At 35.0% G+C, this 19,709-nt stretch overlaps 4 protein-coding genes across 4 annotated transcripts; 2 read left to right on the top strand and 2 right to left on the bottom strand.

Moving 5' to 3' along the window:
- Window positions 1–110: 110 nt before the first annotated feature.
- On the bottom strand, window positions 111–7,983 carry LOC125254798. The gene is made up of 7 exons (XM_048169626.1): window positions 7,553–7,983; window positions 5,486–5,709; window positions 5,226–5,324; window positions 4,944–5,045; window positions 4,710–4,823; window positions 3,860–3,968; window positions 111–3,767 (listed from the first exon to the last, which is right to left on the bottom strand). Exons 1-7 carry the CDS (start codon window positions 7,701–7,703, stop codon window positions 2,704–2,706), a joined length of 1,863 nt encoding a protein of 620 aa, XP_048025583.1. The 5' UTR covers window positions 7,704–7,983; the 3' UTR covers window positions 111–2,703.
- A 380-nt stretch (window positions 7,984–8,363) lies between these two features.
- zgc:112052 (protein C19orf12 homolog) lies at window positions 8,364–10,157 on the top strand. The gene is made up of 3 exons (XM_048169631.1): window positions 8,364–8,527; window positions 9,027–9,209; window positions 9,296–10,157. Exons 2-3 carry the CDS (start codon window positions 9,050–9,052, stop codon window positions 9,559–9,561), a joined length of 426 nt encoding a protein of 141 aa, XP_048025588.1. The 5' UTR covers window positions 8,364–8,527; window positions 9,027–9,049; the 3' UTR covers window positions 9,562–10,157.
- Window positions 10,158–10,216: 59 nt separating this feature from the next.
- LOC125254801 (cytochrome b-c1 complex subunit Rieske, mitochondrial-like) lies at window positions 10,217–12,369 on the bottom strand. The gene is made up of 2 exons (XM_048169630.1): window positions 12,161–12,369; window positions 10,217–10,917 (listed from the first exon to the last, which is right to left on the bottom strand). Exons 1-2 carry the CDS (start codon window positions 12,279–12,281, stop codon window positions 10,307–10,309), a joined length of 732 nt encoding a protein of 243 aa, XP_048025587.1. The 5' UTR covers window positions 12,282–12,369; the 3' UTR covers window positions 10,217–10,306.
- A 270-nt stretch (window positions 12,370–12,639) lies between these two features.
- Window positions 12,640–17,733, top strand: rxylt1 (ribitol xylosyltransferase 1). The gene is made up of 6 exons (XM_048169629.1): window positions 12,640–12,948; window positions 13,104–13,271; window positions 13,402–13,504; window positions 14,401–14,715; window positions 14,854–15,021; window positions 16,502–17,733. The coding sequence occupies exons 1-6, from the start codon at window positions 12,804–12,806 to the stop codon at window positions 16,902–16,904; spliced, it is 1,302 nt and encodes a 433-aa protein (XP_048025586.1). The 5' UTR covers window positions 12,640–12,803; the 3' UTR covers window positions 16,905–17,733.
- Window positions 17,734–19,709: the final 1,976 nt, after the last annotated feature.

The raw sequence follows: 19,709 nt of genomic DNA, 5'->3' as shown, positions 1-19,709 counted from the left end.
TGCCAAAACTGCAACTATTGGGCCATTCTGCTATTATGTAGCTAAACTGATTGTTATGTGCAAAGCCTTTTGCCAACTATCCCAAATATGGAAAAATCAAAGGCTTAGGGTCTTTGAGAAGTTTTTTAATATCCCCCACCATCATGCAAATGCTCAACATCAACATTTAGCACATCAGTGTTGTTTAGGTCTTGTTTCTATTAATGTGGCATCTAGTTAAAAGAAAAAACAGCTTGTTTGGAATCTTTTCAATGAACTGGCTTTGCAAGCTCGATCAATCAACCACAGTCATTCAAAAAACTTTTCATTTGGAAAGCTCCAATCCCAATTCAGTATAACTGCATGGAAAATGGGGACATGAACATTTTCTGTTCGTGTTTTACATAAAGAAAACAAAGTCAAAAGGGTTTGGAACAACATATGGGTAAATAATGACAAACAATGTCATTTTGGGTGAACTATCCCTTTAATACAATGTCATATAGTTAAAAAATAAATAAGAAAAAGCTGTCACTTGGATGATTTACTTAACCCTTTCAAGCTTAAACAATCATTATCCAAAACACCTACAGATATTAGTTGCTTTTTTTAATCTACCGCAAATTAATTAGACAGCACGTATGAGTGTGCTATCTGATGCAACGACAAAATAGATTGCAAGAACATTAAGTGAAGTTTACACTCAAGGCAGGTAAATAAACGTCAGAATGGACAGTTTTACATTGCAATAACCTTGAACTTTAAACTCTCTTTCATGTTTTTTTTTTGGCATGACAACCTATTTAAGAAACCAACACGTACACAAGTAACACTGATTTAGTGAGGCTAAGATTACCTTGAAACACTTATCTGCACTGATGTGCTATCTAAACTGAAAGTAGGGTCAACATAACCATGACATTGTAAGCAAATTAAGGGTGCGCTTAACTTAGTCAAAAAATCCCTTCATAATGCAAAATGTTTGTCCTTGCACAACCCTTCCAAGTCAATCAAAAAACAAAAAAAACAAAAAAACCCCATGTCAACATGTATCCACTAAAGCACACCATCCAGAGACCCAGCGATAACCCTGACCCACCATAAAAGCGTCACTAAACCAACAGCACACAAGTTCCACAGTTCCACATTGGAAACCTTGTAGTTTTAGTTATGCTCACTTCATAGGACCTTCAATGACTGATGGCAAAAAACATACAGGAGTCAACAGGATATAAATATTTTGGCATTGACCATCAATAGCACTTTGACCTTCATGAGGTAAACATCTGATGTAAACTGCTAAAAGGGATGTTTTGAGTACCTATGCATCTGACAAACATGACCATGTTCACTGGCACGTTCTTTCTGATGTCCTGTTTTTGTTAGGCTTGAAATCAAGGTTATCAGCGTCTGCTTCTTCTGAGTATGAATCAGAATACAGTATGTACATCAAACAAGAAATGTTGATGTTCAGTCTCTTGTTCCCCTTCTAAAATGTCAAGGGTTCTGTATGAATTTGTGGCTCTGGCACTCTTTTTTGCTCAGTCTATTAAAGGACACTTGAGGTTAAAGTGAATTGGACGGCATGAGGAAGCTTTGACTCTTTAAGACATTTTCAGATTGTGATCACTGGTTCTGCTTGGTTCGATGAAGACAACATTAGCTAAAATATTATTCATGGGGTGCTTTAAGGCTTTGGATTGAGGTGATGAAGAGGACTGAAGGTGAAGGAGCAACTGGTTTCTTTGAGGACACTGGTGAAAGACTTACCCGCAGGATGTAGGACATTTAAATGTTCAATAGAGGTTCAATAATGTTTAATAGAGGTAAAAATAAGGGGAAAAGGCTGCATATTTCCCCAAACCTAGTGCAAGTTTTTTTAAACATTCGACGTAAACTGCTAAAAACTTAAAATTTTTGAGTACCTGCTAAAACAGAAGTTTGAGGACCTATGCATCTGCAAAACATGATGAAGACCACATTCACTAGGACTTTTTTTGGTGTCCTCTGTTTTAGTCTCCTTTAGGCTTATAATCAGGGTCATCAGAGTCCGTTGAGTCTGAATCATCAGAGTATGAATCAGAATACAGTGTATTTCCATCAAATAACATGTATTGATCAAGTTCAGAGCTTGCTCTCCTTCTAAAATGTCATGGGTTCTGTATGAATTTGTGGCTCTGGCACACTCTTTCTTGGTCAGACTATTAAGGCACACTTGAGGTTGAAGCCACTTGGACTGCATGAAGAAGCTTTGCCTCTCTAAGGACAGTTTCAGATTGTGCTTCATTGGTTCTGCTTGGTTCGGTGAGGACAACAGTAGCTAAAATCTGTCCTGCATTGATTCTTGGGGTGCCAAGTTGCTTTGAGGCTGTGGACTGAGGTGATGAAGATGACTGTTGGTGGACTGAAGGTGAAGGAGCAACTGGTTTTTTTGAGGACACTGATGAAAGACTGACCTGCTGGATGTAGGACATCAAAATATTCTTAGAGGATGAACTAAGGTGTGTAGACAGCAAGAACTCCATGTGGTACAACTTATGAGGTAAAAAATAAGGTGGAAAAGCTGCATTTTTCCCAAACCTAGTGCATGTTTTTTCAAACATTCAACGTAAACTGCTAAAATAGATTTTTGAGTACCTGCTAAAACAGATGTTTGAGGACCTATGCATCTGCAAAACATGATAAAGACCACATTCACTAGGACTTTTTTTGGTGTCCTCTGTTTTAGTCTCCTTTAGGCTTGTAATCAGGGTCATCAGAGTCCGTTGAGTCTGAATCATCAGAGTATGAATCAGAATACAGTGTATTTACATCAAATAACACGTATTGATCATGTTCAGCCACTTGCTCTCCTTCTAAAACGTATGAATTTGTGGCTCTGGCGCACTCTTCCTTGCTCAGTCTATTAAGGCACACTTGAGGTTGAAGCCACTTGGACTGCAAGAGGAAGTTTTGACTCTCTAAGGACAGTTTCAGATTGTGTTCACTGGTTCTGCTTTGTTCGGTGAAGACAACAGTAGCTAAAATCTGTCCTGCATTGATTCTTGGGGTGCCAAGTTGTTTTGAGGCTGTGGATTGAGGTGATGAAGATGACTGTTGGTGGACTGAAGGTGAAGGAGCAACTGGTTTCTTTGAGGACACTGGTGAAAGACTGACCTGCTGGATGTAGGACATTGAAATGTTTGTAGAGGATGAATCAGGGTTTGAGCATGAGGGCTGGTTTGGAGATGCTTGAGGTTCTGGAGTGAGTGGGAAAAGAGGTGGAGTGCTTTGGGTTGATGTGGGAGTGCATTCTGCCTGGACAGCTTCTCCATCAAGCTCTTCAGAACATTCCTGAAGGATGCTTCTCATTTTTTTGCCATGTCTGGAGCACATCTGCTCTGTAAAACCAGTATCACCTTCCTTCTGTTCTGGTTCAGACTGAGTCTTTGCCTTTCTGTGCCGCCCAACCAGGTCCTTCGCCACTAGAAGAGATTGGCTTAAGTCAATCTGATCTATTTCAGAACCTGACAACTGCGTGGACGTAACAATCGCTCCATCGTCGCAAATTTCCTCTTGAGGTAAAATGGCTCCTGTGTTTCTATTCTGCCACAAGCCCTGGGAACTAAAGAGCTCTTTTGTGCTGGTTTGTGAGAACTGATCCTCCTTTGAGCTGTTCTGAGATGGCTTCAAAATTACATGGAGGGTATCATGGGATGGTTTAACAACTTTATCGTCCCTTGGTTCCTCACAAGTGTTTGAAAGTGATGGTGTGATACTGTCGTCAAGGCTCAGATTTGTTGTTACAGCTGCAATATAGAGAAAATGCCAATGAAAATAAAAAAATTCTGAAATTTCAAAACTTATGTGACAATTTCCAAGCCAAAACCGTATTTCTCACCGCCATATAGGAGCCTCTTTAGAACTGTGGCTAGAGACACACTATCCCTTGAAAGTAAATTTTTCAGGATCTTCTCTCCCCTCCCAAATGGATGGGACTGCTTCAATACCTGGATACAATCATATGCAAATGAGGACCGATTAGATACAATAATAATGTACTGTAGATTAATGTATAAAGAACAGATTATTGGTCTGATACTAGTACAATCTATATTCTGAGTGTGTTAAATTATTTTTCTTAGTCTTTCCTTCCTGTGATAGGCACTTAGGCAGTCCAAAGAGAAACCACATTGAATTTCATGCCAGATATAGTTTATTGTTTATACAAAATACCAAAAAAAAAAAAAAAAAAAATATATATATATATAATAATAATAATAGTAATAATAATAATAATAATAATAAATATATATATATATTCCCCACAATGCATAATGTGGGACTTTTAATTATAAACAAGCCCGAAAAGCATGGGGACTCTTATTTTGAAATGCATATGCTTTACTACTTCCAGCTGCCCATTTAAAAGTATAAAGTCGTTTTAAAGAATGTTTTTTCACCCCCAAAGTTAAGAACCCTTTAAAATGATCATTTTGTTATAACATTTAAGATATTTAAGACACTTTATGACCTTTTTTTTTTATTATTTTAATACTTTTCAAGGACCCACAGGAATCCTGACTTGATATTTAGCCAATATATTGTGGTTGGATTTTTTTTTTCACCTGTTTTCTCATCTTTCAGCAACAATTTGTGCACTATTATTTTTAGAAAAATAATAGCCTGTCTTAAAAACAACTAAATAGAAGATGCAGCCACTTTAGATTCAAATATACATAAACACTAACCTGTTCAATATACGTAGGCTGTGGTAGAACTTTATCCAGCTCTCTCAAGTAGTGTGAGAGTCTCTCCTCCAGTTTCTGTGCATACCGTTCACCGTATTGCTCCTCCATTAAATCCTGCAAAGTTGAATGATCATATTTGATTTAAAGATCTTAAATTGATGCAATAGTACTGATATAAGTAATGTGCTATTCAAAGTTTCATAACATTTAAGACAGCAGGCCATTTTCACTTACCCGAATGTAAGTCTCGCGCATGTCCCTGTCTCTTGCCAGACAATGAGCAAAGGTCTTGAAATCCTTCTGGTTTTTCTGCATCAGATCCATGTTCCTGCGGCTCTAAAAGCATGAATTTAAGAAAAAATAAAGGAATGTGTTAAAAAGCCAGTAGTCCTAAAAACTATTTTATATAATGAAGACATTTTTTTTAAACATTACACTTCACAGAGAACCCATGAATCACATATGTTGGCTTTTATGTATTTGTGGTGGCCCCTGGTGGAAGAAGATTATACTTACACATTTGTGATACTCAGGCAGGCTGTTAGGGAAAAAGTTTTCGATCTTGTCAGAGATTTTAGCAGTTCTCTGGTCATTCCACAACATCCACATGACAACCTAAAAGAAAAAACAAAACAAAAAAAGATTGTGAGTCGTAATACAGCTATGCACAGGCAAACAAATTCATATCTATAAGATTTGAAAACTACCTATACATGACAGCAAGTTAATTCTGGTGGGTTGATTTATGTTTGTTATCAAAGAAAACAAAGTCTTACCAGAGACTGCAGACCAAACATGATCTTCATGTGTTTGATGGGAGTCACTAGTCGTGGCACAAGTGTGTATGTAACATCCAAAAACTCAGTGACTCTCTCAAAGTGCTTGATGTCTCGGGCTTGAACGATCCTCCAGACCTCTGCCGCCACCACACGGATTCTGCACGGCTCTTCAAGGGTCAGAAGATGCCAATCACCTTTTAACCATAATGGAGGACCTAGAACTGAAAAAAGAAAAAGTTGATTAGATCTCCCATTTATAGGCCTGTCGTGAGTATTGATTAATCGTCTGATTGCGATTATTTGAAATAACCTCAATAATTGTCTAGATTAAATCTGAATCACATTCTGACATCCAAATCAAGGAAATTTAAGCGCTTCAAGAAATGCCATAAAAATGTACAATATTGTGTCTCCTTTTCCAGTGAAAAGAATATAGTATATAAGTATATATATATATATATATATATATATATATATATATATATATATACAGTACAGTCCAAAAGTTTGGAACCACTAAGATTTTTAATGTTTTTAAAAGAAGTTTCGTCTGCTCACCAAGGCTACATTTATTTAATTATAAATACAGTAAAAAACAGTAATATTGTGAAATATTATTACAATTTAAAATAACTGTGTACTATTTAAATATATTTGACAAAGTAATTTATTCCTGTCATGCAAAGCTGAATTTTCAGCATCGTTACTCCAGTCTTCAGTGTCACATGATCCTTCAGAAATCATTCTAATATGCTGATTTGCTGCTCAATAAACATTTATGATTATTTTCAATGTTGAAAACAGTTGTGTACTTTTTTTTCAGGATTCCTTGATGAATAGAAAGTTCAAAAGAACAGCATTTATCTGAAATACAAAGCTTCTGTAGCATTATACACTACCGTTCAAAAGTTTGGGGTCAGTAAGAATTTTTATTTTTATTTTTTTGAAAAGAAATGAAAGAAATGAATACTTTTATTCAGCAAGGATGCATTAAATCAATCAAAAGTGGCAGTAAAGACATTTATAATGTTACAAAAGATTAGATTTCAGATAAACACTGTTCTTTTGAACTTTCTATTCATCAAATAATCCTGAAAAAAATATTGTACACAAATATTTTGTACAATTGTACACATTAAATGTTTCTTGAGCAGCAGATCAGCATATTAGAATGATTTCTGAAGGATCATGTGACACTGAAGACTGGAGTAATGATGCTGAAAATTCAGCTTTGCATCACAGGAATAAATTACTTTGTGAAATATATTCAAATAGAAAACAGTTATTTTAAATTGTAATAATATTTCACAATATTACTGTTTTTACTGCATTTTTAATTAAATAAATGTAGCCTTGGTGAGCAGATGAAACTTCTTTTAAAAACATTAAAATCTTAGTGGTTCCAAACTTTTGGACTGTACTGTATATATATATATATATATATATATATATATATATATATATATATATATATATATATATATATAAAAACAAGGTTATAAAATACAAATATATTTATATGAAATGAATTTTTGTGGGTTTAATCAGACTGCATTATTGCATTATATTTTATATATATATATAATTAATTCTTTAAATATTAATTGTCAAGCTGTTAAAGCATACAGACCAAATTTGTAATATATATGTTAATATATTATATATGATTCCATATTTAAAAAAAAAAAAACTTTCACTTCAGTGACATGAACAAAACAGAATTAAATTGTTAATGCAATTATTTCTGCATTAATTCATGACTGTGACAAGCCTACACATGCATTCTTTTTAAACTTGATTCAATTAGATATTTTATTTGTGTAGTATTTGCATCAATTATTCAATCAATTTATGATAAAATTAAAGTAACAAGTAACAGTAACTATGCAATTAAATACAAAGACATTGATTCAATAATAGATTACACTGATTTTATTTAAAAGCAATGAAAGACATATAAGAAGTTAGAGTAAACACTTCATAATCTATATCATAATTTGGTATAAAAGACAGGTTTTAACATGCAGGTTTGTTTGGGTTATAAAAAAGACAGAATAGAAACACCTTCTAAGACCTCCATCATCCGTTTACTCCATGCATACTCAATGATCCATAATGGTAAAGCAGGAATAAGGATAGAGCAGGCTTTCTCTAACCACAGGTTTTCACTCATTCCAGCAAAAGCAGCAGTTTCGGTCTCCACCAGCACTGTCATGGTGTCCAAGCATCAGCTGTCTTCATCGCAGAGCATGTGATATGAGCTGCTGCATACAGGAAACTTCTGCTGAGATGATGATGATGAGCTCTATTTAAAAGTCAAATTTCGTTAAGACATGTCCGGGCACGTTTAGGAAGTAGATGGTGGAACAGTTTACTTATACTTATATAACATAAAAGATAGATATATCACGGAATAATTCAACCCTTATAAGTGAAGTTTGTTCAAGAGGTTCATAAGGTCAGGGCTGCTGAAGATTCTTTGTGTGAAAACAGAAATTGTTGACTATGGTATTTTTTTAAAAAACGAACCCATGAAGAAACTTTTCAAAATAAGAGAACATCCTGTCAGTAGTTAAAATATCTAAAAATGTATATTTTTGCTGAGTTTTTTTTTTTTAATCTGAGAGAAAACGTTCTGATTACTCAAAATTAAATAACTAAATATGTGTAAATATTTAAATACATCGTATATGCATTTCTTTTCATTTACTGACAAGACACAAGCAAAGTTCGCTGTTTAAATTTCAATTTATCTTATTATTTCAAATAAAATTCACAATTTCATATTTTAATGTTTAAATCCTGGCATACATGGATTTTTATTATTATTATTATTATTATTATTTACAAGGTATTTTATTTTGAAAAATATATTGCTAGCTTCACACTTTACAAAAATCATGACCTAGCGCTTGTTGGCGTGATGTGTTGATTTCTGGAGGCTTGATAGTTTGGCGTGGGTCACCAAATATCTAAATGTTTTATGCTACAGTTTCGGTTATATTTTGTTATTAGGGAATCGAAAAGTTGCTTTTGACGGTGAGTGTACAGCTCTTATTTTATTCATGTGTCCTTTAGACAACGTCTTATACAGTAAATGCGTTCTATTATATTTGCGTATATTATGCGTTACTCTCTCTCTCATATACGTTATAAATATGTATATATATATATATATATGTTTGTATGTATATATATATATATATATATATATATATATATATATATATATATATAAAATATATGTATGTATATATATGTATATATGTATGTATGTGTATATATATATATATATATATATATATGTGTGTGTGTATATGTGTGTGTATGTATGTATATAATATAATATTTGATAGCGTTACAATATTTGATATTATTTTCTTCTATTATACAGATGTTTTTATTATTGTTTTATGTATGCTTTGGCAATATTGTATGATTTACAGTCATGCTAATAAAGCAATTTTGAATTGAATTGAATATAATATGTATGTGTTTATATTAAATGATGTCTCACTTATTTGTTTTCACGTTACAGTTACACTAATCTTTCCAAGCAAGATGCCGCCACGCGTTGATGACATAATGAAACTGTGTTGTGAACTATCCGCAAATCAACAAGTAAAAACAACAGTGAAGCAGTCTGGAAAGGGAGCAGTGACAGCTGGTGGTCTAGCTTTTGCAGGAGGTTTATTAGGGGGTCCTCTGGGAATTGCAGTGGGCAAGTACATTCATACCTTTAGTACAGGTGTCAGCCTCATATATAGTATGTGATGTTTTTCTTACCTGCACCTTTGTGTTTTTAAGGTGGGGCTGTTGGAGGACTGCTTGGATGCTGGATGACAAGCGGACAGTTTAAACCTCTTCCCCAGGTTATCATGGAACTGACACCAGACCAGCAGCACAGACTCTATGAGGATATTGCAGCCATCTTGGGCTCAATAACATGGACTGATGTTGCACAGCTGACTGCCCTTGTAATGGGAAATGCCACACTTCAGCAGCAGGTGACTGCTGCTCTTCTAAGCTATATACATAAGGAGCTTCAAGCTGAAGTGCATTATATAGACTGATACCATTTTCATAAAAACAAACAAAAAGCATTTCAAACCTTATAATCATGTCATACGGTTTGTTTGATTAGATGCTTGAGGACTGTAGTTTAAAATGGCATATAAAAATGTTTTAACTTTATATGGTACATTTGAATCTGACAAACATGGCATAGGTTATTCTTTGAAATAATAATTTCCTGGCATAATGTGCAGTTTATTTTGTGAACATGTGAATGATACTGTTGAATAAATGCCTTTTTAAAGTTATTTAATTAAAATGTGCATACCCAGTGAAAAGCCTTAAACAGATTGCTTTAAAATTGATTGCTTTAAAATATATATTAATATTTAGATTTTGCCAGGCACATTAAAATCATGTGTCATAGGGATTGTCTGACTGGATGCTTGAGTAGTGTAGTTGAAACTGGCATATGATTTTTTTTATTTATACAGTACATTTCAATCTGTCAAGCACTGTATGTTCTTTGAAATAGTTTACTGGCATAATGTGTGGTTTATTTTCAGAACACTTAGGAAGATTATGCAATACAGAACATATGGCAATGATATTGTTAATGTCTTTTGAAGTTAATTAAACATTTTTTTTCTCAGAACTCAGTTTGTTCATTTGTAACCAATATTTGCATGCATAGTCAAAAGCCTCAAAAACAGATTTTTGGTTGCTTTAAAATATATATTTATTAATAGTTAGATTTGGCCAGACAGATTAAAAGCATACAGTGAAAAATGTCCATTGTATATCCTATCCAACAATTACAGTTTCCTCATCGGGAAATTCATAGTAAGGCACCTCCAGGTTTAGAGGTGCAGGTCCTTTTCTGATCCTTCCTGAAGCATCATAATGTGACCCATGGCAGGGGCAGTAGTACCCGCCGTAATCACCGGCATTTGCGATTGGGACGCAGCCGAGATGAGTGCAGACACCAATAACGATGACCCAGGTGGGGTTGGCGACCCGGTCTTTGTCGTGCTGGGGGTCTCGGAGCTCCGAGAGGTCTACGTTCTGCTCAGCTGTGATCTCCTTCTCCGTTCTGTGACGAACAAACAGAGGCTTGCCTCTCCACTTGAAGGTCATGTTTTTCCCTTCTGGGATATCGGACAGCTTGATCTCGATTTTGGACAGAGCAAGGACGTCAGCAGAGGCACTCATTGAGGAAATGAATTGGGTCACAACCGTTTTGGCAGCATAGACACCCAACACAGCAGTGGATCCGGTCACCAAGTAAGAGAAGGCCCGCCTAGCTTCACTGCTCTCCTGAGAGGACGTCTTAGGATCCAACACCTCAGCACGCCGATAGTCAGAGAAGTCAGGGATTTTGATGTCTGTGTGAGCGAGACGTGCTCCAAAATGGCCTAAAAAGGATACGGAACAAAAGTCATTAAAGGGTTAGTTCACCCAAAAATTAAAATTATGTCATTAATTACTCACCCTCATGCCGTTCCACACCTGTAAGACCTTCGTTCATCTCCGGAACACAAATTAAGATATTTTTGTTTAAATTTGTTTGTTTTAAGATATTTTGTCTCAGTGAGGCCTCCATAGCCAGCAATGACATTTCCTCTCTCAAGATCCATAAAAGGTACTAAAAACATATTTAAATCAGTTCACGTGAGTACAGTGGTTCTATATTAATATTATAAAGCGACGAGAATATTTTTGCTGCGCCAAAAAAACAAAATAACGGCTTATATATGGCCGATTTCAAAACACTGCTTCAGGAAGCTTCAGAGCATTATGAATCAGTGTATCGAATCATGATTCGGATCACGTGTCAAACTGCTGAAATCACGTGACTTTGGCGCTCCAAACAGCAGATTCGACACACTGATTCATAACACTCCGAAGCTTCCTGAAGCAGTGTTTTGAAATCGGCCATCACTATATAAGTCGTTATTTTGGTGTTTTTTGGTGCACCAAAAATATTCTCGTCGCTTTATAATATTAATATTGAACCACTGTACTCACATGAACTGATTTAAATATGTTTTTAGTACATTAATGGATCTTGAGAGAGGAAATGTCATTGCTGGCTATGCAGGCCTCACTGAGCCATCAGATTTCAACAAAAATATCTTAATTTGTGTTCCAAAGACAAACAAAGGTCTTACGGGTTTGGGACAACATGAGGGTGAGTACTTAATGACAGAAATTTCATTTTTGGGTGAACTAACCCTTTAAAAGGGACAGTTAGTTACACAATGGTGTATGAATGGTGACTGTAGCTGCCATTCCCTAACATTCTGCCAAATATCTCCTTTCGTTTTGCAGAAAATGGGTAAAAACAAAACATGAGGATGAGCAAATAATGATATATATGTATATATATATATAAAATACACACACACAATGCATATTTTAATGATTTATTATTTATTATAGCATTAATTTATGTATTATAAGGCGGTTTGGTATGCAATAGAATAAGGGAACCACAACAACCAGAAAAAGTAAATATACTTAATATATAAAGAAACGTAAAGAACTCATCTTATTTAGACCTTTTACGTTTATAACATTGATTCTAATGCTACTTGCAAACCTTAAAGGGTCTGACCAGCTTGTCAACTAACATGACCACGTTATATGATCACCTACCGCTCACAGCACACTTCATCAGCACTTCTGTGTTCACTGCTCCGGGTACTAATGTTTTCAGCGGACCACAAGCCTGCAGGTAAGGGGACAAAATCCCCAAACGAGCGGCCACGGACATCATTTTTGTCCTGTTAGGAGGGATTCTGACAGCTCGTACGGTCACTCCGACCTCTGAAGAGAGCGCTTGTACAACGGAAGCTCCTCCTTCAGCACGTCATAGTCGACCGGAGATTGACTGAACGGAAAGCGCATTGTAAAACAAAAACATTAAAACAAATCCTTCAATTAAGCTATTGAAATGGTAAATACAATACATCATTTAATTAGTGCCGCATGTTGTTTTCACATTATTTGTTGAAACATTTAATTTTTTTTAGCTAATTGTTATCGTTTTGAACAGGCAGTACAATGCAGTCTCGGGAAAATGTAAACAGTAGTGACGAGACGTTAGAATCATTTCTGTGAATCGGTTCTTTCGAACAGTTCGAGTGTTTCATCCAACTCTTCTCAGCTCACTCATCTGCTGTTGGCTGAATGAATCTTCGTGAACGAATCGTTCAAACGTGATCCATTTGTTTCACGAATTGGACATTTCGCGTACATACTGGTTGGGATCTGCAGGATGGTCACCTGAAAATCAAACATGAGATTCTTTCGCCGGAAAATAGCGATCATAGTTGTTTTGGCTTATGCGATATTTTCACTGTACGCCGCGTATAATGTGTTTTTCAACAAGAGGGTTATTTCTCGCGTTCATCGAGTAGTGAAAAAGGGCACTGTGATTTTAGGTAAGATAGTACGTTAAATCATAACCAGCATAATCAAATGGATTTGTTATAATAAGCAAACAATATAATATAGCGTACATGGAATAAAAGCATATACATGTATAATCGCATGTAAACAACATTTGATTTGTTTAATAAAATGTATGTGTTTTCAGATAATGGAAAAGGAGGAGAGGAAGAGTGGAACCCATGGGAAGAGGATGAGCGTGCACAGTCCTTAGTTCAGCAAAAGCGAAGAGATGCCTTTAGATCATACCAAGATCATGTTGCTAAAAACAGGCCAAAAACATATAAAGTTCAGATCTGGGGCAAAGCAGCAATTGGCAAGTGGAATATGTTACTTGGCTCCAGAGATCATTGCATTTCTTGTTGTGTCTTGATTCTTTCTTTTTTTATTATTTTGCATTAGTAGAGATCATAATTAAATATTGTTACTTGATCACATTTTCCTAGGACTTTATTTGTGGGAACATATTTTAGAAGGGCCTCTCATCCCAGCGGACAAATCCAGCCAATGGAGAGAAGGAGAGATTCAGTCTGGGAAGATCAATTTCAGGTAAGCTTGTAATTGACACTTCCATTCAGCAAGGATGCATTACATTGATCAAATGTGACAGTAAAGACTTCTATAATGTTACAAAAGATTCCTATTTCAAATAAATGCTGTTCTAAAATCCAGATGAAAATACTGAAAAATCAGCTTTGCCATCACAGGAATAAATTAAAATATAGAATTATTAAAATAGAAAAAAATATTTTAGTTTATTAGTTTATTTATTTATTTTTTATTAAAGGGGTCATGACATGAGTTTTGTTATTTTAATATATTCCTTGAGGTGCACAAAAAAACAAATATATATATATATATATATATATATATATATATGAAGAAAAACAAGCTTCATTCTGACCCTCTGGCTGTAATGATTTGTTTTTAAGAGGCGGCTCCTTGAAATTTGAATAAGTGCAGCCATGGTGAGCACGAATTATGGAAGCTTGAAAAGGGTAAATAATATACGACTTATCTCACAATTCATTTTTTCTCGCAATAGCTAGTTTATATCTAGCAATTCTGAATTCTTTTTCTCAGAAATGTGAGATTGTGTAAGGTGCAATTGCGAGAAAGTCAGAATTGTGAGATAACAAGTTGCAATTACCTTTTTTAATTATTTATTCCATGACAGGAACAACAAGCTTCCATACACTCTTTCAAAAAACATTAAAAAAAATCTTACCGACCCCAATGTATTGTATGTATAAATGTATGTATAAACATTTTTAGCCAGTATACATTCTCATAATGTTTCTGTTTTAACCATAAATCCTTCAATTTCAATACAGGAGTTTTACTAAAAGGCAGAAAACACATGCTATTTCATTTTAAGTAAAGCATCATGTTACATTTTCAGAAACCACAATTCTTCAATCTCTTTTATCATAATCTGTCCTCAGTTTCTACACAGGGCCAGCGGTGGTCCAAGGGCATGTTTCTCTGGACACAGACAGTGTGGTGCTGGTTTTAAATGGCCGTGAGCAGCAGAAAATCTCCTACTCCATCCAGTGGCTTCAGCATGTCCAGGGTCTGGTGCAGGCCCGCACTGTCTCTCGGGTTGCTGTGGTCCTTTTGGGAAACGAGCGGTGCAATAACGACTGGATCAGTCCTTACCTAAAGAGGCACGGCGGGTTTGTGGACCTGCTCTTTCTTGTGTATGACAGTCTTTGGGTCAATGATAAAGACATCTTTCAGTGGCCCCTGGGTGTTGCCACGTAAGTGTTAAATAATTACTATTATTTAATTATATATTTCTGTAATATTTTTATTTTATTATTTTATATATATATATAATTTAAATTTAAATTCAAATCAGTTTAATTGTTTATAACATGTTTTTTCTTTCTCTGCAGGTACAGGCATTTCCCAGTAGTCACACTTAGCGGTCAGATGGTGAAAAATGTAAGACCATACCTCTGCAACTTTCTTGGGACTATCTACAAAAACTCATCCAGGGAAACTCTGATGGGCGTCCTAAAGAATGGCTTGGAGAAAGATTGCCTCATGCATGTTAGAGAGAAGTACGTATTTCTGGAAAAATAATGTCCATTATTTCATCAGTCAGATTTTATATAATTTGCATTCACACAATTGCCAGATAAATTAAAGGATTAGTTCACTTTTAAATTAAAATTTCCTGATAATTTACTCACCCCATGTCATCCAAGATGTTCATGTCTTTCGTTCTTCAGTCAAAAAGAAATTAAGGTTTTTGATAAAAACATTCCAGGATTTTTCTCCATATAGTGGACTTCAATGGAGCCCAAATGGTTGAAGGTCAAAATTACAGTTTCAGTGCAGCTTCAAAGCGTTCTACGTGATCCCAGATGAGGAATAAGGGTCTTATCTAGAGAAAACACCACTCATTTTCTTCTTCCTCTCTATTAGAATTTCGGCAGTGTAGACACTGCTAAGTGTATTACTGCCCTCCTCAGGTCAAAGTTTGAACGAAATTGTCATATACAATATGCTAGTGCAATTATATAACAATTAGTTCAAAGTTTGACCTGAGGAGGGCAGTAATACACTTAGCAGTGTCTACACTGCTGGAATTCAAATAGAGAAGAAGAAGAAGAAGAAGAAGAGAGCTAGTTCAGGATGAGCATTTATGGTTAAAACGTATAAAATTTGTAATTTTTTTTTAGAAAATGAGCGATGGTTTCTCTAGATAAGACCCTTATTCCTTGTCTGGGATCGTGTAGAACACTTTGAAGCTGCACTGAAACTGTAATTCTGACCTTCAACCGTTTGGGCTCCATTGAAGTCCATTTTAAGGAGAATAATCCTGGAATGTTTTCATCAAAAACCTTAATTTCTTTTCGACTGAAGAAAGAAGGGCATGAACATCTTGGATGACATGGGGGTGAGTAAATTAGCAGGAAATTTTAATTTGAAAGTGAACTAATCCTTTAAGTTGTAAAACTGCTAAAAAGTAATTAGTCCGAGATTTTGAAAGAGAGAAATTACTACTTTTATTAAATTGATTCAAAAGACATTTATAATGTTATAAAAGATTTCTATTTAAAATAAATGCCATTCTATTGAACTTTCTATTCATCAATAAAATCGTAAAAAATTCCCACAAAAATATAAAGCGGCACAATTGTTTTCAACATTGATAATAATTATAAGACAAGTTTTTTGAGCAACAAATCAGCATATTAGAATGATTTCTGAAGGATCATGTGACGCTGAAGACTGGAGTAATGATGCTGAAAATTCAGCTTTGCATCACAGGAATAAATTACATTTTAAACTATATAATAAAGTAGAAAACAGTTATTTTAAATTGTAGTAATATATTCACCGTATTACTGTATTTGATCAAATAAATGCAGCCTTGGTGAGCATAACTGTGTATAAATATTTTTAGCTAATACACATTTTTAGAATGTTTCCGCTTTACCCATAAATCCTTCAATTCCTTCAACAAATAATATCCCAAATATTGCTGGATTGTGCAAGGTTTTAAATACTTCTTGCATTTTGTGTCATCATCAGGTGGCTTCCTCAAGAGACTGCAGACACCTCCAGACAGTACCAGATGGCATTAGCGCAAAGTGACCTCACTCTTTGTCCAGTGGGAGTGAACACAGAGTGCTACCGCATCTACGAAGCCTGCGCCTATGGCTCTGTGCCCGTGGTGGAGGACGTCCTGACTCCAGGGGCCTGTGCAGTTGGTAACCGGTCCCCGCTCCGACTGCTTAAAGATGCAGGAGCACCCTTCATCTTCCTCAAGGACTGGAGAGAGCTGCCTGCCATTCTGGAAAGGGAGAGAGGGATGAACCAAAAAGAAAAAACAGAGAGGAGGATGAGACTGCTGGAGTGGTACAGTGGCTTTCGTCAACAGATGAAGGACAAATTCACAGAGGTATTGGAGGAAGCCTTTTTCAAAATCACCTAGGATTAGTCAATACAGTCTCACATAAGAATTCAAAAGACAGCGAGCAGATGCTATGCATCAACATCCGTTTTGATTGTCACTTATTTTTGGAGCTGTTCATTCATTTGGTTTGTATACATTGATGTTTTACTTGTTTAGTTGTTCTTATACATGTGAAATAAAAAATGCTACTGTATGTTAATATAACATGGTTCACCATATGCTGCTGTGCGTTAATGCCCTCCATGTTTACTTTAAAATATTAATTTATTAAGTCAATGAAAATAAAAAATGGTACAGTTTTTTTATGTTGTAATCTTGCTGGGTTATGTAAACAGATATTTAACATTGTTAACATTTCTGAAGGTGTTTTTTGCTTTCAGCTCAGTGCAAATTAATAAAAGAACTTAATTTTACTTTTAACCTGCCTGTTTTTTTTAATTTATCAAGCATTTAGACTTGCATACTGTGCTGAAGTGGATGTAAAATCAAAGTTACAAAAATGGTTAACTAAACTACCTGTTATATTTGTCAGAACATTACCATGAATTACCATTACCAGTGACAGCTTTTCAGACATTTTGGTGATTCTATATCATAATGTTTATAGCTGTATACATAACTACATTACTGCATTAATGTACCAACATGTAGCGACTAATGTAGTCTGATTCCCAAATGAATGATGGTTATGATCCGGTTCTTTTTAGTGAATCAAAACCTTTCCCGAACTGTATTAAGTGAGTTGCTGTACTCCTACCCCACATATAATGTTCTACTGCTATTTATTTACTTCATCAATCTGATCATTTATTAATATATAGAGTTTAATTTATCATGTTCATCAACAGGATTAAAAGTGTATGTATACAAATATAAAAAAATTTTGAGTTTTATTTTTGTTTTCATGTGTTTTTTATGTATTTGTTGAATATGTAACTTGTTTGCTGTTTTAAAATAAAATTATATAAACAAATAAAATGTGTTTATCTATATTTAAGATAAAATTAAAATGTGGTATTAAAATAATTTTAAAAATCAAATTCATATTTTTTATCAGTGTTAATCACCCTACATACAATTCATTAATTTGCACAGTTTAGGGATAAATACATTTTTAACTTGAATTTTTAGCAAATGAATGTGGGAAAATTAAATCAAAGTTTGAATTTGGAACATTATCACATCTACAGTGCCCTCCACAATTATTGGCACCCTTAGTAATTATGAGCAAAAGCAGCTGTGAAAATAAATCTGCATTGTTTATCCTTTTGATCTTTCATTCAAAAAATTCACAAAATTCTAATCTTTCATTGAAGGGAAACAGTTGAAAGTGGGGGGAAACTCACATTATGAAATAAATGTTTTTCTCCAAAACACGTTGGCCACAATTATCGGCACCCTTTTATTCAAAACTTTTTGCAACCTCCTTTTGCCAAGATAACAGCTCTGAGTCTTCTTCTATAATGCCTGATGAGTTTGGAGAACACCTGACGAGATCAGAGATCATTCCTTCATGCAGAATCTCTCCAGATCCTTCAGATTCCAGCTCCATGTTGGTGCTTCTTCTCTTCAGTTCAATCCACTCATTTTTTTTAGGGTTCAGGTCAGGGGACTGAGATGGCAATGGCAGAAGCATCATTTTGTGCTCAGTGACCCATTTTTGTGTTGGATTTGATGTTTGTTTTGGATCATTGTCCTGATGGAAGATCCAATCGCAGCCCATTATTGGATTTCTAGCAGAAGCGGTCAGGTTTTGATTTTTTATCTGTTGGTATTTGATACAATCCATGATACCATGTATCTGAACAAGACATTACACAACATTAAAGATCCAGCAGTATATTTAACCGTGGGCATGGGGTACTTTTTATCCATGTGTGCACCAAACCCATCTGGTGGGTTTGCTGACAAAAAGCTCTTTTTTTAGTTTCATCTGACCATAGAAGCCGGTCCAGTTTGAAGTTCCAGTCTTGACTGACAACTGAATATGCTGGAGATTGTTTCTGGATAAAAGCAGAGGATGTTTCTTGAAACCCTCCCGAACAACTTGTGGGGATGTAGGTACTGTTTGATCATTTTTTTTAGGCTTTCTGAGACTCAAGACTCAACTAATCTCTGCAATTCTCCAGCTGTGATCCTAGGAGAGTCTTTGTCCACTCAAACTTTCCTCCTCAGTGTGCATTAAGACGATTTAGACACATGTCCTCTTCCAGGCAGATTTGTAACATCTTTAGTTGATTGGAACTTCTTAATTATTGCCCTGATAGTGGAAATGGGGATACTTCAGAGATATTTTACTCATAAGAATTTCTAGGGGTGCCAATAATTGTGGCCAACATGTATTGGAGAAAAACATTTATTTCATAATGTGAGTTTCCCCCCACTTTCAACTGTTTCCCTTCAATGAAAGATTAGAATTTTGTGAATTTTTTGAATGAAAGATCAAAAGGATAAACAATGCAGATTTATTTTCACAGCCGCCTTTGCTCATAATTACTAAGGGTGCCAATAATTGTGGAGGGCACTGTATATATCTAATGTGAAAAAGTATATATTATTATTATTATTATATTTATGCCACTCTTTGTTTAGATTATCATCGTTTTAAACTTAGTCTTTTTATAATGGATTTTTATAGACTGAAAGTCTGGGTCTTTATAAAAGGCATCTGTAAAAGTAGCAAAAATAAAAGATGAATGCATAGTAAAACATTTCCAAGAGTTAATTATATGATTTTCATTGCGAAGCAATGCTTTTAACCCTCTTAAAATTGTTTAGAGGGAAAACCTAAAGGTTTTTGAGATAAGATAAGAATTCAAAGGC

The sequence above is a fragment of the Megalobrama amblycephala genome, linkage group LG19 (genome assembly GCF_018812025.1).
Source record: "Megalobrama amblycephala isolate DHTTF-2021 linkage group LG19, ASM1881202v1, whole genome shotgun sequence".
Lineage (NCBI taxonomy): Eukaryota > Metazoa > Chordata > Actinopteri > Cypriniformes > Xenocyprididae > Megalobrama > Megalobrama amblycephala.
The sequence above is the reverse complement of the archived record's forward strand: the minus strand, read 5'-3'. Positions and strand labels throughout refer to the sequence as shown.

What these genes read in the sequence shown, in the direction of transcription:
- rxylt1 (XM_048169629.1), top strand. Translation starts at nt 12,804, where the DNA reads ATGAGATTCTTTCGCCGGAAAATAGCGATCATAGTTGTTTTGGCTTAT. An exon ending in TGGCCCCTGGGTGTTGCCAC is followed by an intron (nt 14,716 to 14,853) that starts GTAAGTGTTAAA and finishes CTTTCTCTGCAG; the next exon opens with GTACAGGCATTTCCCAGTAG. An exon ending in CTCATGCATGTTAGAGAGAA is followed by an intron (nt 15,022 to 16,501) that starts GTACGTATTTCT and finishes TGTCATCATCAG; the next exon opens with GTGGCTTCCTCAAGAGACTG.
- LOC125254801 (XM_048169630.1), bottom strand. Translation starts at nt 12,281, where the DNA reads ATGATGTCCGTGGCCGCTCGTTTGGGGATTTTGTCCCCTTACCTGCAG. An exon ending in GATGAAGTGTGCTGTGAGCG is followed by an intron (nt 10,918 to 12,160) that starts GTAGGTGATCAT and finishes TATCCTTTTTAG; the next exon opens with GCCATTTTGGAGCACGTCTC.
- LOC125254798 (XM_048169626.1), bottom strand. Translation starts at nt 7,703, where the DNA reads ATGACAGTGCTGGTGGAGACCGAAACTGCTGCTTTTGCTGGAATGAGT. An exon ending in TGCCTGAGTATCACAAATGT is followed by an intron (nt 5,046 to 5,225) that starts GTAAGTATAATC and finishes TCATGCTTTTAG; the next exon opens with AGCCGCAGGAACATGGATCT. An exon ending in TGCGCGAGACTTACATTCGG is followed by an intron (nt 4,824 to 4,943) that starts GTAAGTGAAAAT and finishes TCAACTTTGCAG; the next exon opens with GATTTAATGGAGGAGCAATA.
- zgc:112052 (XM_048169631.1), top strand. Translation starts at nt 9,050, where the DNA reads ATGCCGCCACGCGTTGATGACATAATGAAACTGTGTTGTGAACTATCC. An exon ending in TCCTCTGGGAATTGCAGTGG is followed by an intron (nt 9,210 to 9,295) that starts GCAAGTACATTC and finishes TGTGTTTTTAAG; the next exon opens with GTGGGGCTGTTGGAGGACTG.